A 23,307-nucleotide genomic window follows, 5' to 3' on the forward strand; every position below is an offset into this window, starting at 1 on the left:
GTGGCAATTTATCTGTTTCGGGTGTGTTTTGTGACGTCTTTGTTTCATTTAATTTGTTTATGTGCATTTTTTTGGAAGGTCGATAAGGGTATTCATTTATGACACTTTCACACCCATGACAGCGTTTGATCCATCATAACGCAAGGGTCACACGGGGCAGCTGAGCCCTCGTACCATGAGCTCGATGTCGCTGCCGATGACGTAGAGCTGGTCCTCCATGGAGAGCTTGCGGTTGAGGTGCAGCAGGACGAAGGTGACCCCCGGCAGGCGCACGGCCGGGCTGGTCAGGATGCTGCCCCACAGGGCGCTGTAGAAGGCCTGCTGCTCCACCGCAGCTGCCACCTTCTCCAGCAGCGTGTTGGTCCTGGAGTGCAGGAGGGGAGGCGGCAAGCAGTACATTTAAAATCATCACAGGGCTTAAAGTGAGGACAATGTCTGTGCCTGAAGTTATCCAAAATGTTTTGAGGCCATTATATACAATTTTGCATTATTTTCACATTTTAAACAGCCTGGTTCATGCCAGAATTCTGTCAATATTTATTTAAAGAATTTAAAAGAGTATTTAAGAGGTTCATTTACATCAGGTAATTTACACTACCTGATAATTACAATACAACATATGAAACTTTGCTAGGCGGAAGCTACTGGCTCAAACATTATTTAAAAATTCCATGATTACATTTGGCCATGTATGAATGTAATAATTAATGTTTAGTATATACTCATTCATTTACGTATGTGTTTATAAATAAATAATACGTACGTACATGTATTCATTCAATATATATTCATCCCAATGTAGCATTAGCATACAGATCAGTGGATATATGCACAGGTTCATTCATGACTGTTTTTCTGGACACGTGAGACCTGCCATAACGTGGCAGTGCTGGTGTAGAGCTACAGTACCAATGGGCCTCTGCTCTCTCTGTGCACAGATGTAATCTGAGAATAGCGACAGTCATGAAAGATAGAAGAGCACCGGCATCAGATAAGCTCGGGCAGGGCCCTGGGCTAATCTTTTCCACTAGTCGCGCAAATGCTAACCAACTTTCTCACTTGGTCACAACAACACATGATTTGGTGGCACATGTGTCTTTGATAGTGATGTGTACTTTACGCATTGGATGGGCTTAAAGAAAATGTGTTCATTAGTTAAAATGAATCCATTGAAATGTGTTCTTTGCCATATGTGTGTCTTTAAACCTTTCTGCCTCCGCCTGCCTTTCTCCCCTCTCTCCCACCTGTCATAGTACTCGGAGCCCTCCTCCAGACCGGGCAGTACTCCGGTCAGTAGGCCCTGCAGGCCGGGCTTCAGAGTCTTGCCCAGAGGAAGGTAATACGTCTCGTACAGGCCCAGCAGCACGGGCTTCACGGACATGGCAGCATTGGACAGCAGGGGGAAGAGGCCAGAGCTGATGGACAGAGCAGAACCAAACAGAACAGAACAGAACAGAAAGAGAGAGAGAGAGAGAGAGAGAGAGAGAGTATGAGAGAGAGATAGATAGATAGATTAGATGAGATAATCCCATACAAAGATCAATAGAAGATAAAAAATCTGAGCTTTTTTTTTCCACTTATGCATATTACACACATTACTATTGTACACATTGCATTTTACAACAATACAACATCGCATATTACATTATTACAGAAACGCTAAAAACAGCAGTAAAGACTTATGGAGCCCATAACTCTTTACCTGTAGAGGAAGAGGTCCTTGGCCAGCCGTTTTGGTCCGATGATCTTGAAGATGATCTCGTAGGTCTCCAGGGCCTTGCGGTGGACCCCGCTGGGTAGGGCTGGATGGAGACATTGGGCCAGGCGTTTGCCTATCGTCAGCTTCTTGGGCACCACCTGGTACTTGGCATTATTCTGCAAAACCTGAAAAAGAAATGGAGACATCGCAAACCATTACATTTGGTGACATGTTTTTTTTTTTTTTCATAGATAAATCTAAAGGAACACACCGACTTTTAAGGAGCTATTGGCTAACTTGTGCACCTTATTGCATACAGAGAAGAAGAGTATGTATCCCCTTAAATAGGCTAATTTACCCAAAAGTCGTCATGTCCCTACTAAGCAGGGTGCTGAGACCATGGCAAAATAGCTCAACAACCTCTTTAGTTGTAGTGGAAGAAGCTTGCGGCCTATCTCAGCAATTACAGAAAAGACATACTCTATCTGAGACATTGTATCAATTTGAAAGGCAAAGGTGTCAGCATAAAAGAAAATGAATAACAGCTAAATATCAATTTAGATTCGGTTGCATATTTTTTTAGACGAAACCTGACCGATGAGGAAAATGGTGTCATGGTGGTATCAGGTTCAGGTTCACAGGGAGTGTGTGTTTGCGGCTCTTCACCTTGTTGAGTTTGCCAAGCGCAGAGATCAGGTCTGCCCATTCGCTGGAGTACTCAAAGTTCTTCAGGGCCTTGTCCACTGCCGCCACATAGTTCCTGTACTTGGAGTCGCTGAGAAGTTCCACCTCCTCTGCATTCATCCTCCTGTACGGTACCACTACTGCCAAGCACCAAGCTCACATATGCACATCACACCTGGTAGAGAATCGAGAGAAGAGACAGGGGGAAAAGGGAGAGATGGGTATTGTAGTCACATACTAATGTAATGTCATATCTATAACTGCCATCAAACATCAAAACAACGTGTTTAAGCTGGACTAATCAGAGGTTTGGTAAAGGGGCCAATAACTGAACGTTTTCCTCTAGAGTACATTCCATTCATGTTGACATGCTAGCATCCAAAAATAGAAAGGAGGAGGGGCATTCACCTGGCCAGTTCTTTGTGAGCTTATTATTGTTGTTGGCTCAGGAAAGAAACACCACAGAAGATAATACATGTGGCAGCGCATATAATAATACATTCCTTTCATGACGAAAACTTCAGTAGAATTTCAACATGTGCCGTGGGTGTTGAGTTTGTCCTAACAATGACGGGAGTTGTCAGCGTTTGCCCCATAGCTTTGAGACAGGTGCGAAGGTTGTCTACAAAGATTACCATGCCTCATAGTCATCCTGTTGTAAATGCGTCCAGTGGACAATGTAAGATAATAAAGAGATGTCACCTGACATGCTTTTAAACGTTATGGTCACAGTCATCTCAGAGATGTAATTAGCATAAATCATCGCCAAATCTATTCCGTAACATAATATTAGCCTAGCATGTGTAAAAATGGCATGTTAGTGGCAATTGACAATTGCCCTATATCGACCCGTGATGTCAATCGGAGGAGACTCATAATGGTAGAGTTCACAAGGTTTCTAACAAGTGCTGAACCATCCCTTTGTCAGCAACTGATGGGAATGTGACATCATCACACAAGGGGAAAGGCAGCAAAAGGACACACACCCTACCGACCGACCGTGTGTCATATCAAAGATACTGCTCCGCTTTAACCCTCTCTGGTCATATCCTCTCAAATAGTGATTGTCTTTGGTTACAATAACGTATGAGACTATGGTTAAAGCTGTTAATAAAGTTACTGACACTGAACGTTTACGTTAACTCTAATGTCTAGCGGAGTAACGTTATGAGTATTTATATTGCTGGCCAGGGAAGATAAACAATCAGATGACAGGGATGTTACGATTGATGCATAGCCGTGTTAGCCTCGTCAGAAATGTTGTCAGTAAACATAGCTTTACACCATTTCCTATGCGACGTACAGTCATAAACCCATTAGCCACATCGCTTCCTTGCTAGGTTTATGTCAACAGCTAAATTAACATTACACGAACACGTGTAATAAACGTCGCCATCACTGGAATTCAATGAACTCGGCATCGCCAACTGTCCTAACAATAAGACAACGTTAGCACCAAGGTATTCGTTACGTGAAGACGGGGAATGCTTACCGTTTTCGGGTTAGCAACAGCTAACTACTGTCAATAATTAGCCTGCTAGGCTAATATTAACCATGGAAGCTGTATCTGCAGTGAGAGCGCAACGGGGCAGGTCAGTACTGAATGTCCAGACAGACAGGCCCCGGTTTCAGCTTGTTTAACCCTGGTAGTGGTTAGACAGAGCAACGGAGCTTCTCATAGAATAATGAGATCCCTGAACATCTTACATATTTCCATGAAACGTCTCACTTTATTGTGCGGAGGGCCTACATGTATCTTGCTGTCATCCGGTTCGCTGCAGCGGTCTCATTCACAAAGCTCCAATCAGCCTCCTTGATTTGACAAGTCTCTGGTGGACTGCGTGAAAATGACTACAACAATCATACAATGAACTACGAAATGTAAGATACGGATTTGGAGTAGGCGTGCAGTGTACCTATCAAAATAAAAGCATGCTACCAAACAAATAGGCCAATTTTAGCTTTACATCAATATTTTCTAATTCATCCTTTTAAATTATGAATATGACAGTTTTTCCCTCCATATGAAGTATATTGTGCTCCGCTAGAAAAGTACCACAAATAAGATTGCTATCGCAATATCGAGGGCTTCTACTTTTACTCTGAAATGATGCGTGGATGAAAACCGGGATTCAAAGTGGTGTATGAAAACAAACTTCACATTTTAAGTGTTGCTTGGAATCGCATGATGCGCGCTAGATAGCAGTAATACCAGCATACTGGTGTGTATACTTATGCCGTTTGCTGTCTGCACACTTCAACTTAATGGACAGCATGGAAGAAAGTGGGAAACAACATGAAATATTTGTTGAATTGAGACAGCGTTTGGAAAGCGGGCTCTTGATTTTAAGGTAACGGTAACGCTTAGCAAGCTAGCTAACGTGAATGTTGATGCTGTACTGGAAGTGAATAAATGTTAGCAGTTAGGTCCCACATCAAACTTCTTCGTTCTGTGTTAAATACTGATTCATTATGTATAGGCGCCAGGCCTGTTCTTGAGAAAGATATTTTGGCAGAAGACACCATTGCTTTATTTTTTATGAGTGTGATTCTGAATTCTGACCAGGTGAAATCACCCGGACTTATTTGAACAATTTTAGTTGGAAAATGCAACGTCTAGTATAAGTAATGGTTTGTAATTGAATGCAAGTCCTCCCTCCTCCGTCAGTTATCTTAACTTATTTGAGCACATGTGTGTTGGTAGTCCTAAATGTACCCAGGGCATTGAGGAAGGTGTTGGCATCACGACCCATCGCTAGGTGGCGCTATTGCATTAAAGAATGTATTTCTGTCTCTGAAGATGAAAGATGAAGATGCATCTCACCTCCAATTATTATGCCTTTTTGTCTCGATAATAAAGCAATAAATTCACAATGCAATATGATCCATTCAATATGGCAACAAATAAACAGTTCTGAAATACATAGCACATTTAATGATTTAATGTTACATTTAATGTAATCATGCATGTGCATTTTTTCTCCAAAATATTGTCTTAATTAAATATTTGCTTCATAGACCTTCTAGATCAGATTTAAGTTTCCATATACAGTATTTAAAACCATAACCTGGCGAAGGTCTACAAATAAACAATATTGCAGCATAGTAAAGCGGTTACGGTTATGGTAACATAAACATGGTGCCGAGTCCAACGTGTATGTCTGGACTGGATGTTCTGAAAATGTGTAACATCATGGTTGTTGAATAAGAGCAAGACTGCACTGTATGCCATTGATGTCCACCAAGACAGTGTTCATCAAGAAATATGAGTCTCTCTCTCTCTTGTCTCTCTCTGGTCTCTGGTCTCTGGTCTCTGGTCTCTGGAGATGGTCAAAGCAACAGGAGTTCATCAGTGCGCTCAGCTTAATCAGATATCTATTTTTCAGGAAGGATGTCGCTCAGAGCTCCGCCGAGGTGAAGGTAGACAGCAGCAACTCCTCCCTCCTCATCCAAACCCCCCGAGGCCTGCGGTGTGCCGAGCTACCAGCAGGGGTCAGTGTGGTGCAGGGGTCCTGCCAGCCCACCCCCACAGGCGATGGAGGAGAGGGACTCCACTTCAGACTGCGCCTCAGCGTAGAACAGCTGGCAGGTAAAGAGCCTCCACTCCGGGGTGGGCTAAATGAGACTCTATAGGCAGTATATGGAAGAAAAAAAGGAGAGGAAGGATGGGGGGAAAAATAAAGAAAGAAGGAAGAAAGTCACTTTGTGAAACAAGGTCTTGGCTTCTGTTGACTTGGTGGCTTGGGCGAGCAGCAGTAGGGGTTCATTAGGCACTGCTCTGAGCCGCTTTAGGGGATAGAATTGATTCCCTTTTGATTTGCTTGATGAGTTTGACTAATGAACTCCGTCCCACCCAGGCAAGAGGGGTGGAGAGTGAGAGAGAGAGAGAGAGAGAGAGAGAGAGAGAGAGAGAGAGAGAGAGAGAGAGAGCCATGCGCATCGCCGCCCTTGGTAGATTAACGGCCATTAATGAGCGCGGCAGAGAAGGGAAAAACACAAGTCACGTGACCCCCCCCCCCCCCACACACACACACACACAAACACACACACACACACACACACACACTCCACAGAGTGCCCAGGGAGCGAAGGTTTCACCTCCGAGAAACACTCGGCTGAGGTGCACCAAGACCGAGCCAAAGACTCAGGGAAAGAGGAAGTCTGGAACTTCACAGGAAGCCACAGGTATAAATCTGTATGAATCTGGTGTTTGCTCTTGGTATGACTAAAATAAACTAACAGAGTGATCGACTGTGTGTTTGTCTGAGAGTCTGCGTGAACCACTGAAGTCAACAGAGCACTGTAAAAATATTACCTAGAAGGTGTTGTATAGTACACTACCCCGTCTACTGCAACGTCAACAACAAGTTTCCACACAAGGTATCAGGAAAAAAAGGGACGGCTGTTGATCAAACTGTCTTCCAGTGTTGGTGGGTTGAGGACATGTCGGCCGTGTCATTGCAGTGGTGGCTGGGTGATGGGTGGGTAGCTGGGCTGGATGCCTGCTCTTGCCGAGGACGTCAAGAGGAAGACATGACAAGGACACCTGCCCGCTTCTCACTAGCCACCCTCTAATTACAAACAGATTGATTGTTAGCGTCCACCCATCCAGCTTTCAGCCACACATATATCCCCCAGTACAAGGTTGCCTGTCTTATTGTCCTCTGTGTGTGCGTTTGTGTGTGTGTGCGTGTGCGTTTGTGTGTGTGTGCATTTGTGTGTGTGTGTTTAGTGTAGTTTTGTTGATGTTTGCTTGTTTACTTGAGTGTGCATTGTTGTTTTTCTTTGTGTGTTTATGACAGAGGCTCAGGGGAGTGTTATTGAGCGGCTACAGGTCCAGCAGCCATATGACTTCTACTGCCAGGCCTGCAGGAGTCCCATCCTGGAACAGAGGTGAGCACAGACACAGACACAGACACAGACACAGACACAGACACAGACACAGACACAGACACAGACACAGACGTGGGTGCTGTTTTGGCCAGAAGCTATAATATAACCTTTAACAATCTGTAAGTCAGGATTTCCAAGGGGTCCTATGAAAATGTGATAATGTCATTGAGATATTGCATACTAGCTTTTGAGTTCTTAACTAAAGTCACATTTAGTTAAGTGTTCTATGTTTCTACCACGTCCTCAGTCGCCCTTAATTTCTTTTAGTTGTAATGCTTTTTTTTTTTTTGAGGAATGCTTTGGCGACATTCATAGTTTGTGCAGTGTTGTTGTTGTTCCAATGCATGTATGTATTAGTACACGGCAATAAATCTATTACTGCCACTTTAAAAGTAAGTCGATAAGTAAGACTCCAGTTTTGCTAACTTATTCTGTAATGCACAATGGTCTTATAAAGGTCTTTAAAAAATCTTAAATCTAGCTTGTTGAAACTACACGCTAAAACAGTCCCTGGATGAGCAAGCCAGCCGCTGATCCAGCAGAATTGTTATTGTTTGAGGGAAGACAAAGGGAAACACTGGCTGCCAGTGAGCATCCTATAGATCAAAGACGACCGGGAGACCACAGGCAGGGGAACGCAGCACATCAGATCAGCACTGATGCGGATGGAGCTCCAGCACACATGAAAGAGATGGTCCGCCCTGGCCTCTCATCCACGTTTCCTCCTCTACTTCACTCCTGAGATGTCTACAGCTGTGTGTGTGTGTGTGTGTCAGTGTGTGTGTGTGTGTGTGTGTGCGCGTGTTTCTCTTTCAAGTGTGCTGTGGTTGTGATGAAAAAAACGGGGGTTCTGTCGGTTCTCCAGGGTGTTCCGACGGGTTCTCCCTCTGCCCAGCGGGAACTGGAACGCGCTCGTGGGCGAGTGGTGCTGCCACCCAGATCCCTTCGCCAACAGGAAGCTCCTCCCGCGGGTGGAGGACTGCCTGACGGGGGACACCCACTTCCTGTTGGTGAAGGACAGCCGCTGCAACCAGACGCTCACCGTGGAGTCCAAGGAAGATCCCGCCTCTGGTCACACAGCTGCCAATCACAGCCAAGACTCTGAAAAGGTAAGCGAGGAAGGAAATCTCACCAACATTTTTTTTTTTTTTTTCAAAGTGCTCTATACGCTCTCTCCTTCGTTATTTTCCTCTCCACTGGATAGAAATCAGCAGGCAATATCCACCAAATGTGGTCAAGAAGCATTTAGCTGCTATGCTGCTCAGCTCTTTAAGAGACTTCCTGGTTATATCAAAGGTGTTCCAACTGTAGCCAGTTTCTAATCTACTGTTGTCCCAACCGCCTTTCTATCAACTCTATTTTCCTCTCAGCCGATCAAATACACTCTAAAGCACTTAATAGTTTATTTTTCTATATTCTTTTAACTGTTGAACTTTTTAATCCCTTATTTTTCTATATTAGTCTCTATCTCTGATTTTCTGTTCTTTCTACAGTAATTTCCCGCATATAAGCCGCATCGTGTATAAGCCGCAGGACAGTGTTTTATGCAAGTTAAAAGAAACAAAACCATATTGATACCATAATAATTAACCCCTGTGTATTAACCTCATAGCTGAGGAAATTTTGCAAAATCAATGTATAAACCGCGGCCAGTAGTCGGGAAATTACGGGTATATTATTTTATCTGCTGATTTTGTGAAGCATGTTACAGATTCCTAGATGTAAAATCCTTTAACGTAAAGTTACATTTAAGCTGTTTAAGGCCATATGGGTTAACAACTTCTGAGTGTATGCTTTAGAGGAACAGAGAGAAGAGCTTTTAGGGGTGCAGGAAACTGCCGGGGTGCGTCGCTCCGTATTCCAGGGAGATCACCGGTAAACTCCGGTGAGGCTGTCAAACGTTGCGCCAGCTGGCACGACCCACCAAAAGCTGCCGTCAGCAACTCTGAGATTGTTCTCCGAGACGCCGCTGTGCTTTCACTCCGAGCCGGAGGACGCCACAGATACGAGATGCTGTCAGACGTTACAGCATCTCCGCGCCGTCTCCTCCTCCGCTACCCACAGCAACCTTCAGCTGGGGAGCAGTGAGCTCTGAGAGGTGTCATGACCCAGACTTACAAGCCATTTAATGAGTCAGTCCCAAAGTGAGGCTTCCAGCCTCTGGGTGGGTGGGTGGGTGGGTGGGTGGGTGTGTGTGTGTGTGTGTGTGTGTGTGTGTGTGTGTGTGTGTGTGTGTGTGTGTGTGTGTGTGTGTGTGTGTGTGTGTGTGTGTGTGTGTGTGTGTGTGTGTGTGTGTGTGTGTGTGTGTGTGTGGGTGTGGGTGTGGGTGTGGGTGTGGGTGTGGGTGTGGGTGTGGGTGTGTGTGTGTGTGTGTGTGTGTGTGTGTGTGTGTGTGTGTGTGTGTGTGTGTGTGTGTGTGTGTGTGTGTGTGTGTGTGTGTGTGTGTGTGTGTGTGTGTGTGTGTGTGTGTGTGTGTGTGTGTGGGGGGGTGGGTGTGTGTGTGTGAGAGAGTGTGTGTGTGTGTGTGAGAGAGTTTTTTTTGTGTGTGTGAGAGAGTACTGTATGTGTGTGTGTGTCAGGGCAAGGTTCATCTAAAAGCTTTTTTAGTAAAATAGAGCTGCCGACGAGCACTAAGATTCATCTTGGTTAATAGGAGCATAAAAGTGGACTTAAAGGTCTCCAGCGCTGTTCATCAGTGCAGCTGTGACCCAGGTCATTTGACGTGAGCTAATTCCACAGAACGACTTTGTTCCAGGCAAAGGAATGTTCCTCGTTTGGAGCGCTGGTATACCGCTTTCGTCTTCTAGTACATAGTACTTTGGCATGTTGGTAAATTGGTATAAGAATTCAAACGTAATGTTTGTAGAGAGCTGGAATTAATTTAAAAAAAAAAGAAGGAATGTTATGTTATTTCACAAGACTGATGGAATTGCCATAAGGATGGCCTATATTGTAATCTATACTACAAAGGCTTTCATGCATCATTTATTCAGCATCATCTTCAGGCTAGCATGTCTGTTCCTGATATGAAGTATCTCACCGTTGTTGTTTTGGGTTTCCTTGCCTGAGTGCAGCCTTTGTGTATCCTGCCAGTTGCGATAGACTGCGAAAGTTTTGAGGCTTGTATTTTTTTTTATGGTGTATTTATTAATTTATTTATCTGGAGCGGCGTCGTGGTTCGTCTCCACTGCCCCAGGGAAGCTGGAGGTGGGAGGGAGGCAGGGATGCCTTTCTTCCCCAGAAAGGAAACATGCGGAGGCGGATCACGAGAAGCGCTGCCTTGCGTTCCCTCGAACCGTCTACTCTGCCCCGGACTCCAAGGCCAGACTCCATCACGCATCACGCTTTGATGGAGCATCAATATTGTTCTGTCTTTTTTTATCTGTCTGCCTCTCCCTCCCTCCCTCCCTCCCTTCCTCTCTCCCCTGCTACCTCTCTATGTTTATCTCTTCTCTTTCTCTCCTTCTCCTCCTCCTCCTCTTGCAATCACTTCCTTGCTATCTATTTTCTCCTAACTTTCCGCCTTTGTTTGTTTTGCTTCTCCTTTCTCATTCTTTTATGCTCTCTTTTCTCTCACTTCCCCTCTCTATTTTCTCTCTCTCTCACACACACACACACTCTCTCTCTCTCTCTCTCTCTCTCTCCATCTCTCATGCGGTGACACACTGTGGCTTTTGGTTCCTGCTCCAGGGGGGTTGCCCCGCCCGCCGCTCGCTCTCTCGGCTTGAAGCATCCATCATGGCCCTTCCTCCTCTGTTGTGTTCTCATCGATTTCCATTCGGCGCTGTTTGAGCCTCACGGCGCGCCGTCTCTCCTGTGTCTCTTGTGTTCACAGGCCAGGCCGGTCCGGCGTGCGCCCCCACGGGTGACCTGTAGAAGCTGCTCGGCCACACTAGGAGAGGCCCTCACCAGAGGTCAGTGTGCATCACACATGTTCTTTGTTTGTACTAACTGGTGTTTATTGTTGTTTATGTGTGCATGGTTGGTCCACTGTAGGTGAGGTGAGGTCTCTCTATATTTTAGGTGTTTTAAGTGTTTCCTTTCTTGGCCAGGGACCATTTGAAAAAGAGACTATATGTCTCAATATGACCCGGGACCCCCTGGTTAAATAAAGGATAAATAAAAATAAAATAAAAAAACAGCAGCACCAACCCTGCTAACACCACGGCTGACTCTTTATTTCCCCTTAACCGGACGCACATCCCTTGTTTCTTTCAATCCAAGCCAATCCACTTTATTTATATAGCACAATTTAAACAAACACAACGTTTTCAAAGTGCTGTACACCACAACAAGTGATGTACAACAAGTTGTTTACGCAAACCTGGCCAATAAAGCGGATTCTGATTCTGATTCTGATGCACTGTGGCCTGGGCTGTGCTGGGTTGGGTTTTGTTATTGGTTTCACACTTGTTGTTCCAGGGCTGTCTCGGAAAAGAGATTTTAATCTCAGTGGGACTGACCTGGTTAAAGTTGCAGTCAGCGATAGTACACTATCTCAAGCCCATAACATTTTTTTTGTTGTCACATTCAACAATCATCTCGTCTTGACCCACTAGCTGCCCAATCCATAGTGAAAAAAGACCATCTCTGTGGGCAGCCCCGTCTCGGAAAACTGGAAACAAACAAACTGGGGGCCAAAGTGATAATGATTTTAAATATAAACATAAACAGCAAACACCACTTCCTTCCGTAGATAAGTCGTTGTTTTTTTCTCAAAATGTCTTTGATTAGATATCACTACATCTGTGAGTCCCCAGTGTGTTTGCTGATCCGTGCTGCCTCCCGGTGCTTGTTTTGGTTTCTCTTGGGTTTTAGATGTGTTGAAGTTCTACATAACGGAGGTTGTGGAGACTGAAAGTGAGGACTGTGAAACCGACAGGATAAGGACGAGGTAAGCATGTTCAGGGCTGTTACTGTATCATAGTCAAAAATCTGAGGGGCAATTGGAGGCCTTTCTGTATATTTACTCAAAATCTTTACAACATCTGTTGTAGATGTGGAGAGTGACTATGATGATACCCCTCTTAAAGGGATATTCCGCCATTTTTGGAAATACGCTCATTTTCCACCTCCCCTCGAGCAAAACAATCGATATTTACCTTGTTCCCGTTCATCCAGCCATTCTGTGAGTCTGGCGATACAACTTTTAGCTTCAGCCTAGCATAGATCATTGATTCGGATTAGACCATTAGCTTCTCGCCTGCTAGCTTCATTTTTAAAAGTGACTAAGATTTCTGGTAATTTTCCCATTTAAAACGTGTCTCCTCTCAAGTTAGAAAGTGCAATAAGACCAACTGAAAATGAAACCTGGCGTTTTTCTAGGCTGATTTGACATGGAACTACACTCTCATCTGGCGTAATAATCAAGGCAACTTGCAAACGTACCATAGGCGCAGTGATATCGTACACAGCATCTGAAAATAGTCCCCATAGACAACAAACAGTAGTAGTGCCAGTAGTTTGCAAGTTGCCTTGATTATTACGCCAGATGAGAGTGTAGTTCCATGTCAAATCAGCCTAGAAAAAACGCCAGGTTTCATTTTCAGTTGGTCTTATTGCACTTTCTAACTTGAGAGGAGACACGTTTTAAATGGGAAAATTACCAGAAATCTTAGTCACTTTTAAACATGAAGCTAGCAGGCGAGAAGCTAATGGTCTAATCCGAATCAATGATCTATGCTAGGCTGAAGCTAAAAGTTGCATCGCCAGACTCACAGAATGGCTGGATGAACGGGAACAAGGTAAATATCGATTGTTTTGCTCGAGGGGAGGTGGAAAATGAGCATATTTCCAAAAATGGCGGAATATCCCTTTAATGTAGAATGTCGGTATAGGTCAGATTGTTCTTGAATGCCACCTCCAGAAATGCATGCAAAAACTGATGAAGTGATGAAAACTGAACTCAAGTTATCTGTGATTTTGCACTTTTAAAGGTGACCACAGAATCCCTTGGAATTCTAGAGGTTACGGTTTATGATTTTACAATTGTGTGTGTGTGTGAACCAGATTAGAGTTTGTGGAGAAGACTGTGTCCGCCAGGCTGGTTGAGCTGTCGTCAGGTCAGAGCACCTTCCGCTTCTCCATCCAGACGCCCACTGGCACAGCGGCGGTCTTGGTAAGACCATTTTCACTTAACGTGTCTCGGTCCTTGTGCCAGACAGAATTGTGTTTTTATTGCTTTTTTTTTTGGAGCAATCTGTGGTCTTGATTGCTGAAGATGAACTTCTGTGCTGTGAGTGTGTGTGTGTGTGTGTGTGTGTGTGTGTGTGTGTGTGTGTGTGTGTGTGACGGTGTTAAATGACTTTCCTCATCACCCCCAAGCTCTGGGTCCTGAACACCGACACCCTGGTTGCCTCATTCCCCGAGATTCCGGTATCCGGCGACGACACTCTCATCTTTCCTGGCGACAGTTGCCATCCCGGCGAGGATCGATCACGCCGCGCCGTCGGCGCAATCAAAGTCCTCTATCTCCCCTGTGGTCCCAGCATGCACCAGGAGTAAGCCATCCATTCCGCCCACTCACTCACATCTCCCTCATCCAGCTCTTCTCTCTCCTCCCTCCTCCCTCTCTCTGTCACTCTCTCTTTTTATCATTCTACCACCAATCCCTTCATCTTGTTTGTCTACTTTTTTTTTTCTTCTCTCTACCAACCCACGTCATCCCTCCATCCATATGTACATAGTTTAATCTGACAGTAGTTTGATTAGGACTGTGTAAGACATCTGGCTCTGCTGTTTGTACATATTTGTGCAGAGGCTTTCACAGTTGAGTTGGGGCCCAGTCATGTTTGAAATGAGGTTGGGTTTTTTTTTTTTTTAACACCTCCGTCAAACCACACTTTGGGACCTCCAGTAGAACGAAACCATTTAGTATGGTGAGTGTGCCTTTAGAGACACACACACACACACACACACTCAAGGGGTCACCTCTGCAGCTCTTGCAGATACACACACATTTACATTCAATTCCGTTGGTGGTGATGGACACTTTAGCCTGAGGTGGGAACTTTGTCAGGATGTGTCTGGGTATGAGGATCTGGTGGGGGCAGGTGCTTGATGCAGTGGGGATGACTTGTCAAGGTGAGACATACTGGTCCATTGCTGCAGCGCTTTAGGAAGTGAAAATGGTGGAGGCGAGAGAAACGCAGACACACACACACACACACACACACACACACACATACAGGCACACACATACACACACACACATACATACATTCACATGCACACACACACACACACACACACACACACACACACACACACACACTCGAGCTTGATCACACACATCCATCTACTGTACTCTCAGACTCGAGTCGAAAGTGGCTGTTTTTCGAGAGCTTGAAACTGGGTGGTGATTCATGGAGAGAGGGACGGTGGGCGTCTGCTTATGTTCCTGCCTCGTCTACCTCTCTCAAAGGCATGGGAGGGCAGTCACGACTCTCTCTCCCCCTCTCCCTCTCCCTCTCCCTCTCCCTCTATCAATCTTTCCCTCTCTCGCTCCTTCTCTTTTTTCAGTATTCCTGTACCAACTTTCTCTCTGTCAATCACTCTCTCCTACTCTCACTTTCTCTCTCTTTCTGTGTCTCTTTTATTTATATATATATATACATATATACACACACACCAGACTCTGTTCCTCTCCCCTTTCCTTCCCTTTGTCCATATTTTTGCTTCGAGTTTGTCTCTCGCTCTCTCCCTCTCTCCCTCTCTCTCCCCCCCCCCCCCCCCCACATCATACTCTCTGTCACACACACACACACACACTCACCCACCCACCCTCCCTCCCTCCCTCCATTGGACTAGACCTGGCTCGGTTCCGACGCGGAATCTGACAGCGTCGCTAACCCCTCTGACAAAATCGCTGTAATAACCCCCAACAGAAAGTGCTGTTCTGGTCTCTGCCTCTGAGCTCTAAACTCATTTGCTTCCTTATCGCCCCACCCCACCCCAGCCTGCCCAACCCCACCCCACCCCACCCCACCCCACCCGACGCCGTGTTCTCTCCCAGTTCATCTCCATGTGTGTGGCGCAGAGTGCGCCGGGTTGGCCCTAAAGGGATCACGATGGATGCACATCGTATCCTTGAGATCTCAGATTTCAGTCTTTCTCGCGCTTTCTCTCTCTCTCTTTTTCGCTCTCTCTCTCTCTCTCTCTCTCTGTCTCTCTCTCTCTCTACCTTGTTCTAGGATGGCAGCAAAAAAGGGGGGAAAGAGGTCGGCGCAAAATCGAAATGTCACCGGGAGCATCATACTTCAACCAAGTGCTTAGCCTATGTTATTGATGAGGCCAGATGAGTTCAAATGGTGCCTAATGTGGCATTGCTCGACTGCGGGCTTGGGTTCATTACTGCAGCAGTAGAGCTGCATTCTGTCTTGGAGAGGGTCAGTGCGCTGGGAAGAGTTCATTAATGTTTAGCCTTGTGGGGCAGTGAAGGGTTAGAGGACTAGTCAGGTCTCTCACTCCGTACTAATTAAATGTCATCTGGAGTGATTGCCTCGCTGCCAAATGAGAGGAACTACATCTATGTTTCATGTAAATGTGTGTGTGCGTGCGTGCGTGTGTGCGTGCGTGCGTGCGTGCGTGCATGAGAGGGAGAAAGAAAGAGAAGGAGAAAATTGCCAAATTGAAGCGCGCTAGATGGAGGTTATTGTACAGTATGTTGGGTTTGTTTATGAGCTTCTCGTCTGTGGCTTGGAGAGTATTTAGAATGTGCCAGACCTCCGTATTCCACCGTGTCAGCTGCTGGGCAGTCTGTCTGCGCGAGGAGCGACTCGACTCGCCTCGCCTCGTCCGCCTTCACGCAGGGCAAGTGCACAGATGGGCAAATGTCACAGAAATGTCCTGAATAGATCATCACCATAATGTGGTGGCAGGACATCAATCTCGCAGCCTGTGTCCCTCACTCTCTCTCTCTCTTCCTCTTCTCCTTCTATCAGTCTGTTTAGTAATAAAAAGTCTTTCGCTCACTCGCTCACTCACTCACTCTCTCCCGTTAACTCTCTCTCTCTCTCTCTCTCTCTCTTTCTTAGTATTAAGACTGTTTCACTCACCCACTCATTTGTTCTCTCTCTCTCTCCCTCTCTCTCTCTCTCTCTCTCTCTCTCTCTCTCTCTCTCCCTCTCTCCCTCTCTCCCTCGCTCTCTTTCTCCGTCTCTGTGCACTACTTGGTGCTCCCGGCAGACAAATTGCCATGACATGATTACAGCTGTAATGTCTCAAACTGTCAGATTAATGCAATTTATGTCCCAGCTGCCACTGTGTCATTGGCTGTGATATTGAAGACCTACCAGGCAGCAGGGCATATCTCTGTCCAATCTCTCTCTCATTTTCTTTCTCTTTTTTTTTTAAATTTATCGCTGGCTCTATCTTCTGCACTCCTCTTTCCCTCACCCCTCCTTTCTTCTCATCTTGTTCTCATCTCATTCTGTCTCACACTCACAGAATTTATTTTCCATTCTCTCGTCGTCTAATCGGCAACATAGAGGGGAGCTCTGCTTGAATTCAATTTAGAGAATGAACAAAAAAAACACTTCAGGATAACTGCCTAGCAGTCACTGCCACATGCTGCCTAGAAACTTTGCCTCACAGCCTTTTCAAATTTGTTTTTCACCTAGTTTTTCGGGGATAATCCGGAGTGAAATGCACTTTATCCGGAGTGAAATGCACTTTAGATCAATTTTTCGGACTATTGGGAGTACATACGTTGAGTTGACACCAAAATCATGTCATTCGGATGTATTTTGAGAAAGTTCGAGTTCACCGTTTTTAGCCAAAACTCGTTAGCCTGTAAGTGACCGGGGCAGGTCCTTTCGCCACTACAAAACGCTATTTTTATACCTCTTCTACTGTTCCAAACAACGCTACACTTACGTGGTAGTGAGTAGAGGGTCCCTAAAGCCAAACCGAAGTATCCTCACGTCTTTATGTGGTCGGATAGAGAGTCCAGAATGAATTTAATCGAGTCAGTACCTTTCCGGAAATGTTAGTAAAGTGTTGTTGAAGCGTTGCGCAGCTGCCACAGCGACATTTCCGGATTTCAATTAGATTGAAATGAATGATTATTAGATATTTCAACCGAGTTGTTTACATGAACGCTAAATAATTGGCGTTTAATCTGCGTTTTCATGGAACAAGCATTTCATCATTTAGAAGCTCCTAGCTCTATTGCCGCCATGGAAACTCATTTGTTTACATCATTGCACATCATTACCACTCAGGGAGCACCTGCGCAGAAAGAAGAAATGTAGCCTACAGTACTCCAATGATCAGAATAGCTGACCTGTTAAATGGGTGGATTTTTCAATTGATCAGATTATCAGAACGAAGAATACCACCTCTCTCAATCAGATTAGAGATGTAGTTGTATCGGGCTGAGGCGTTTACATGAGGCATTGCTCCATTTGTAATCAGATTAAAAGTGTCTATGTAAAGAGGGCTATTGATTTTTGTTATTTATTTATTTGTAATTTATTTATTTTAAATGAACCAACCACCTTTTTAACATGAGTTGTGTGTATGTTGATCCCCTGCAGTACTGTAAGTGTGTGGGAGAAGGACATCAGTGTGCACGCGCTGACCCTTCCTCAGACCACCTGCCAGGAAGTGCTTGAGCTGCTGAGAGCGTCCACTTCCTCTCTGCCTCCGTCGCTGCGCTGCATGAACTCCTACCAGGTGAGCCGCCCACGACACGTCCCTCTGCTCCACGTTGTCCCCTTGCCTCCCCTGTCTCCTCCGCTCCACTCTCTCTATCCTCCTCTCCTCTCCTGTCCTCCTCTCCTCTCCTCTCCTCTCCTCCTCTTCTCCACCTCCTTACCTCCCTTTCTCTCTTGATTCTTGTCCTCTTTTCCACAGAATTCTACCCTTTATTGTTTTTCCCTGCTCCTCCCCTCTCTTCTCTCTCTGCACTTTTGTCTCTCCTCCCCTCCTCTTCCCTCCCTCCCTCCCTCCCTCCCTCCCTCCCTCCATGAGTGGAGGAGTCGGAAGGAAAAAGAGAGGAGAAGAGAAGAGAAGAGCCTGCTTTTCTGAGTTTCTCTTCTCCATTTAATGTCTTCCCCCAGTGACAGTTTAAGTAATTACTGCCGTAGTCACCCTGAGCTAAGCTCCCAGCCTCCCTTGAGGCTGCTGCCGCTGCCTGTACCAGGGCGGATCTGGCCTGGAGCTGGCCCAGCTCTGGCCCAAGCGAGGCTCTGTGATGTGGGCTGTCACTCAGCAGGCTTCCCCTTGAGCAGCAGCAGTGGGAGCACTGACAGCAGAGACGGAACCCAAGAGTCTCGTATAACACGACGCCGTAAAGAAGCACAGCTCCGACTGTCGGAGGAATCACCAGGCTATATAGCCCGAATAGAACAAAAGGCTTTGAAATGTTTACCACCAACACCCCCCCCCCCCCACACACACACACACACACACACACACACACACACACACACACACACACTCACAAACGGCCCTAATTAATCTAACTAAGCCTCCCTGCTTGGCAGAGTTGCGTCTTGTGGTGCCTCGCTCCACTCTGCGAGAGCCAGAGAGGGAAGCACCACAGGGAAGCAGGCACTGCTGGAGCGCCGTTTCATCTCCGTTTGTTGGCTGGGAAGAAAAAAGACGCCTCTTATCCGTTTCTGGCAGGTTGAACACTAATGAAGAGCAGTTCGACATGACAGGATATCCATTAGGGCGGTGATGATACTGATCTGTGTTATTTGGTTGAGTAGTATAACATCACCGGAACACAAAGTATAATGTCGTCCTGCACAGGATGTGTCTCATAACAGCACATAGTCGTTTGGCAGAAAATACTCTCTTGAGAGCGATCGCAGTGCCGGTGGTTGTAGATACAGTATGTTCTCACGATCATGTCGTCAGGTCTCGCACGTCTGAAAGGAGTCCGCTGACACTCCGGTGATATGTGTGGTATCCGGAGTGTTCCCTTGAAACTGCCTCCCGTGTACTGCCGGGCCGGGCCCAAGGTTTATTGGGCGAGATTTAGGAGCGCATGACTGCAGCAGAGAGAGGACTGAAGGTGCACCACAGGCAGTGTCACAGCACACGAGAGAGTCTGGTCATCTTTTGTTAGTATTATTTATTTTTGTATTTATAGTTGGAATTTTTTGTTATTTATAAATAAAATAGTTACTTATTACCTGTCAAGGGGGGGGTGGGGGGGGGATTGCTGGGCGGAGGAGCCCCGTGCAGGAGGGCTGATCTGTGCTCTGCGGTGCCCAGGGCAGGCCAGAGGGGTTCAGGGGTCAGAGGCCGCAGACAGGCGGGGGGGGGGGGGGGGGGGGAGATGGGGCGGAGGAGGGTGCTGGAGGAGTAACCTGATCTGGAGGGCTGATTGTGTTACAGAACGAGTGCTAAGTGATTTGTCCTCCTGTCTGACGGCGTAGTAGTCTTGGTGTGGATTATGGAGATCGCATGTACAGGTACAGCTTCTGCTGTGTGTGTGTGTCTCTGTCTCTGTCTCTGTCTGTGTGTGTGTGCATGAATGAGGGAGACGGAGATGGTTGATGTTGGTATTGGCTGTGCAAAGTTGCCTTTAGAGCCAGCAGACCTGGGCTCTGTTTGTCCCTGCTGAGGACCTGTACTTTATGAGTGCTTCCTTTGGTTGAGATACGACTTTAACCTTCAGTATGCTCTTAAATCAGCTGCACGTCACCAAAGTCACCACTATAATATTGTGTGTGTGTGTGTGTGTGTGTGTGTGTGTGTGTGTGTGTGCGTGCGTGCACGCGCATGTTCGAACACGTGCATGCCAGCTTGTTGTTCTTTTTTTTTCTTGTGAGTGGAAACCATACATCAGTCACCCCGTCCAAGCTTGGAGAGGCATGATAACAGAGAGCCTGAGTATCAAAGAGACCGCGGGAATGTGTGTGTGTGTGTGTGTGTGTGTGTGTGTGTGTGTGTGTAGGCATGAGTTTTTCAGTGTGTGTGTGTGTAGGCATGAGTTTTTCTGTGTGTGTGTGTGTGTTGGCGCATTCACACGTTGTGTGTGTGTGTGCGTGTGGCTTGCTTGTGACTTGCTTGTGTGTGTGCAATGTGCATGTGCACTGTGCATGTGCACTTTTCTGTGTCTGTGTGTGTGTGAGCATGCATGAGTGTGTGTTTATGTTTAGGAATGCTGGATTATGCTAGGCAGTCGAATCATCCTTCATTACGGATATAGGAACCCCTCCCCGCCACCACCCCACCCCCACCACCACTCCACCATTGCCACATGTGGAGCAATAGAGGTTTTAGCAGTACAATAAACACCACACACACACACACACACACACATACACACACACACCACCACCACCGTGGAATAAAGGAGGTTTTAGCGGTACAATAAACACCACACACACACACACACACCACCACCACCACCACCACCACCACCACCGTGGAATAAAGGAGGTTTTAGCTGTGCTATAAACACCACACTCACAGCCATGAAAGAGAGTGCATGGAGGTCAACCCACAGCTCCTCTCTCTGTTGGCTTTGTGAGAAGAATGCACACCAGCAGCCAGCTTGAGGAGCAGAGGGAAATGTTTGGATGAATTGTTGTGCCATGTCTTTGTGTTGCCATGTCTTGTCAGTCACTTTCTCCCAACTTTTCCCTCGCTCTCAATCAGCGTTTTTCTAGCTCAGCATTTCAGCTCTCCAGCTTTTATTCTTTCTCCTACTCACTTTTACTTTACCCCTCCCTTTCTCTCCCTCTCTTTCTTTCTTTCTTTCTCTCTCTCTCTCTCTCTAACTCTACTCTCTATTTCTCTCTCTAACTCTTTCTTTCTTTCTTTCTTTCTTTCATTCTCTCTCTAACTCTACTCTCTATTTCTCTCTCTAACTTTCTCTCTAACTCTAACACTCTCTCTCACTCTCTCACTCTCTCTCTCTCTCTCTCTGAGGGGGAGGGGGAGGGGGAGGGGGGGGTTGTTTTTATCTTTGCCAGTTCTGGGCTCAAGCCCTCTCTATTCCTGGAGTGTTTGATGAGTACTCTCGATGAGTGATGACATAGACTGTCATGACATAGGTGGAGGAGACTGCATTCCACTAGGTGAGGGCTGGGAAAAGCTGCTGCGTGCGTGCGTGCGTGCGTGCGTGCGTGCGTGAAAGTCATCAAGAAAACTTATCACTTCAGTCTTTTCAGCCTTTTGATTGAAGTCCTTTCAAGCAAAGCGTTCATTTGTAGAGGGGGGGGTGAAAAGCCTGGTAAAAAGCGTCCATGTTTCCTGTGCATGTACTTGTAGTGTGCTGCTATAATTGCCCTGACTCATTGCGCTCGCTGCCGTGGTAACGTGCCACAGGTCTTGTGTGCCTGAACCTTGAGCCAGATTCTGCCCTCATCCATCATAACGGACTGGTGCCACGTGGGGATGGCGGGAGCGACTGCCATGCCCTTCCACTTGGCACACGATGGCGCGGCAGATGGGAACTAACAGGGTCTTTTTCGAGTCTGAATTATTTATTTCAAGGGGCTCCATGAATTTTTAATGTTGATTAAGGCTCTTTCGGAGACATATCGCCAGTTGTTCCTCATGTTTGTGTTGCGGTTGGGTGTTTTACCTGTTGACAAAGCAGGGGGGTTGTTCATGGTGCAGCCAAGCCTGACACAAGGAAATAATGTAAAGAGCCATGAGCTGGTGCCAACGACCACCAGGGACGTAACGGAAGTGTTTTCCCTGCCTGACCCGTCCTGTTGTGTTGTGTTGTGTTCTCTCTAGGTGGCCTTTATGAGACGATAAGAACACGAGCGGACCGACCGACCGGTCAGATGGATGGCGGCCCTTTCCAGTGGGGTCTGCCACTCCGCATTCCAACGACACGGGAACGCTGGGAAGTTGGCCGTGCTTCTCGTCACAGACAGGACTCGGTGCTCTGCAGTGCTCTGAGAGCAGAAAAACCAACAGCAAACACGTGGCTTCCTTGTCTGAACCCTGTGAACCAGATGGCCATATTAAATTTTCTACAAAACAGTCAGTCTTGCCATGATTTGTTTTGTCCGGGGTGTCTTATCAACTGTAGGTCTACCAAGCCAGCGAGGGGGGGGGCATAGCGTGCCTTGTTAGCGGAACAAACTCGGTCTAGCCTGGCCTCGATGCCGGTGACATCGTGCCAATGTACTGCTGTTCAACAGACAGGGCCCCTGCCAACTGCCCAGTGTGAGGTAAACAACTCTGTTTAGGACTCCCATCTTCAGTGCAAGGGCATTATAAGGACATATATTTTGCCATGTTTCACTTTAAGTGACCTTAGATGACATTTGAAATATAATTAATGATTTTTGAAGAACACTTGTGTAAGTCCATGTTGTTCCAGAATTCACATATGGGGTTTGGGTTAGGAACATTCAACACTTTTGGAAGGAAATGTGCTGCTATATAAATGACTTTCTTGATTTACAAGAGAAACACATGAATATGAACCTTAATCACCAAGCTTGCTCAAGTGAGCTGTGCATAAAGCTCCTTAATGAGGTTGTTCCCACCTGGTCTGAATGATCGGAATGTAGCGACTTGCCCCCTCTAAGCGTTTGTGCACATGCCTGGCAGTAAAAGGTGCTGTTCACATACCTTACTGTATCAGTAAAATTCCATTTGCAATAACTACATTTTTAACCAGTATCGCAATCATATATTATAGCCTTGTCTGATAAGACAGTGACGACCTGAAAACGCATAACAACCTCCAAGAACCAAGAACCATGAACCAAGTGTGACTGAAGTCACTGAAATCTGATGTTCTGACCAGGTGTGTACAAGTGTAATGTCACGTATCCATAAACAGACTTGAGAGTATTAACAAGATGTTAATTGTGATTGATTTAAGGACTCCACTCTATGAACAACATGGGGTCTTTTTGGATGATAATGATCCAACGATGTTAATCTGTGCAGTTTTGAGTACGACCGTCCTATGCATTTACATCTAAACACTATCATATAGCAAAGTGCTTTGGGGGCACTTTCAGCACATCAAAGCTAATCACTCTTTTAAGCCATTAAATGGCTTAGGCTTAAAAAATCATTACACATCTATGCTTCCA

At 46.1% G+C, this 23,307-nt stretch overlaps 2 protein-coding genes across 3 annotated transcripts in view; one reads left to right on the plus strand and one right to left on the minus strand.

Annotated features, from left to right (window-relative positions):
• dop1a (DOP1 leucine zipper like protein A) overlaps positions 1-4,153 on the minus strand; it is a 40,658-nt gene extending 36,505 nt beyond the window's left edge. For both annotated transcript variants that reach the window (XM_062538254.1, XM_062538253.1), the window contains exons 1-5: positions 3,876-4,153; positions 2,366-2,558; positions 1,703-1,884; positions 1,245-1,415; positions 175-364 (exon numbers count right to left, since the gene is read on the minus strand). In XM_062538254.1, coding sequence (XP_062394238.1) covers positions 175-364; positions 1,245-1,415; positions 1,703-1,884; positions 2,366-2,503 — 681 coding nt within the window. In that variant the 5' untranslated portion in view covers positions 2,504-2,558; positions 3,876-4,153. The remainder of the gene's footprint in view (positions 1-174; positions 365-1,244; positions 1,416-1,702; positions 1,885-2,365; positions 2,559-3,875) is intronic.
• A 393-nt stretch (positions 4,154-4,546) lies between these two features.
• Positions 4,547-22,241, plus strand: ube3d (ubiquitin protein ligase E3D). Its single transcript, XM_062538260.1, has 10 exons — positions 4,547-4,734; positions 5,770-5,972; positions 7,186-7,276; positions 8,142-8,385; positions 11,112-11,190; positions 12,095-12,170; positions 13,286-13,394; positions 13,601-13,776; positions 17,815-17,953; positions 21,986-22,241. Exons 1-10 carry the CDS (start codon positions 4,649-4,651, stop codon positions 22,004-22,006), a joined length of 1,224 nt encoding a protein of 407 aa, XP_062394244.1. The 5' UTR covers positions 4,547-4,648; the 3' UTR covers positions 22,007-22,241.
• The last annotated feature ends 1,066 nt before the right edge of the window (positions 22,242-23,307 follow it).

Source organism: Sardina pilchardus, chromosome 6 (assembly GCF_963854185.1).
Source record: "Sardina pilchardus chromosome 6, fSarPil1.1, whole genome shotgun sequence".
NCBI classification, from domain to species: domain Eukaryota; kingdom Metazoa; phylum Chordata; class Actinopteri; order Clupeiformes; family Clupeidae; genus Sardina; species Sardina pilchardus.

Coding starts and splice junctions, on each gene's coding strand:
- ube3d (XM_062538260.1), top strand. CDS start 4,649: ATGGACAGCATGGAAGAAAGTGGGAAACAACATGAAATATTTGTTGAA. Junction 8,386..11,111: donor ACAGCCAAGACTCTGAAAAG/GTAAGCGAGGAA, acceptor TTGTGTTCACAG/GCCAGGCCGGTCCGGCGTGC. Junction 13,395..13,600: donor CTGGCACAGCGGCGGTCTTG/GTAAGACCATTT, acceptor ATCACCCCCAAG/CTCTGGGTCCTGAACACCGA.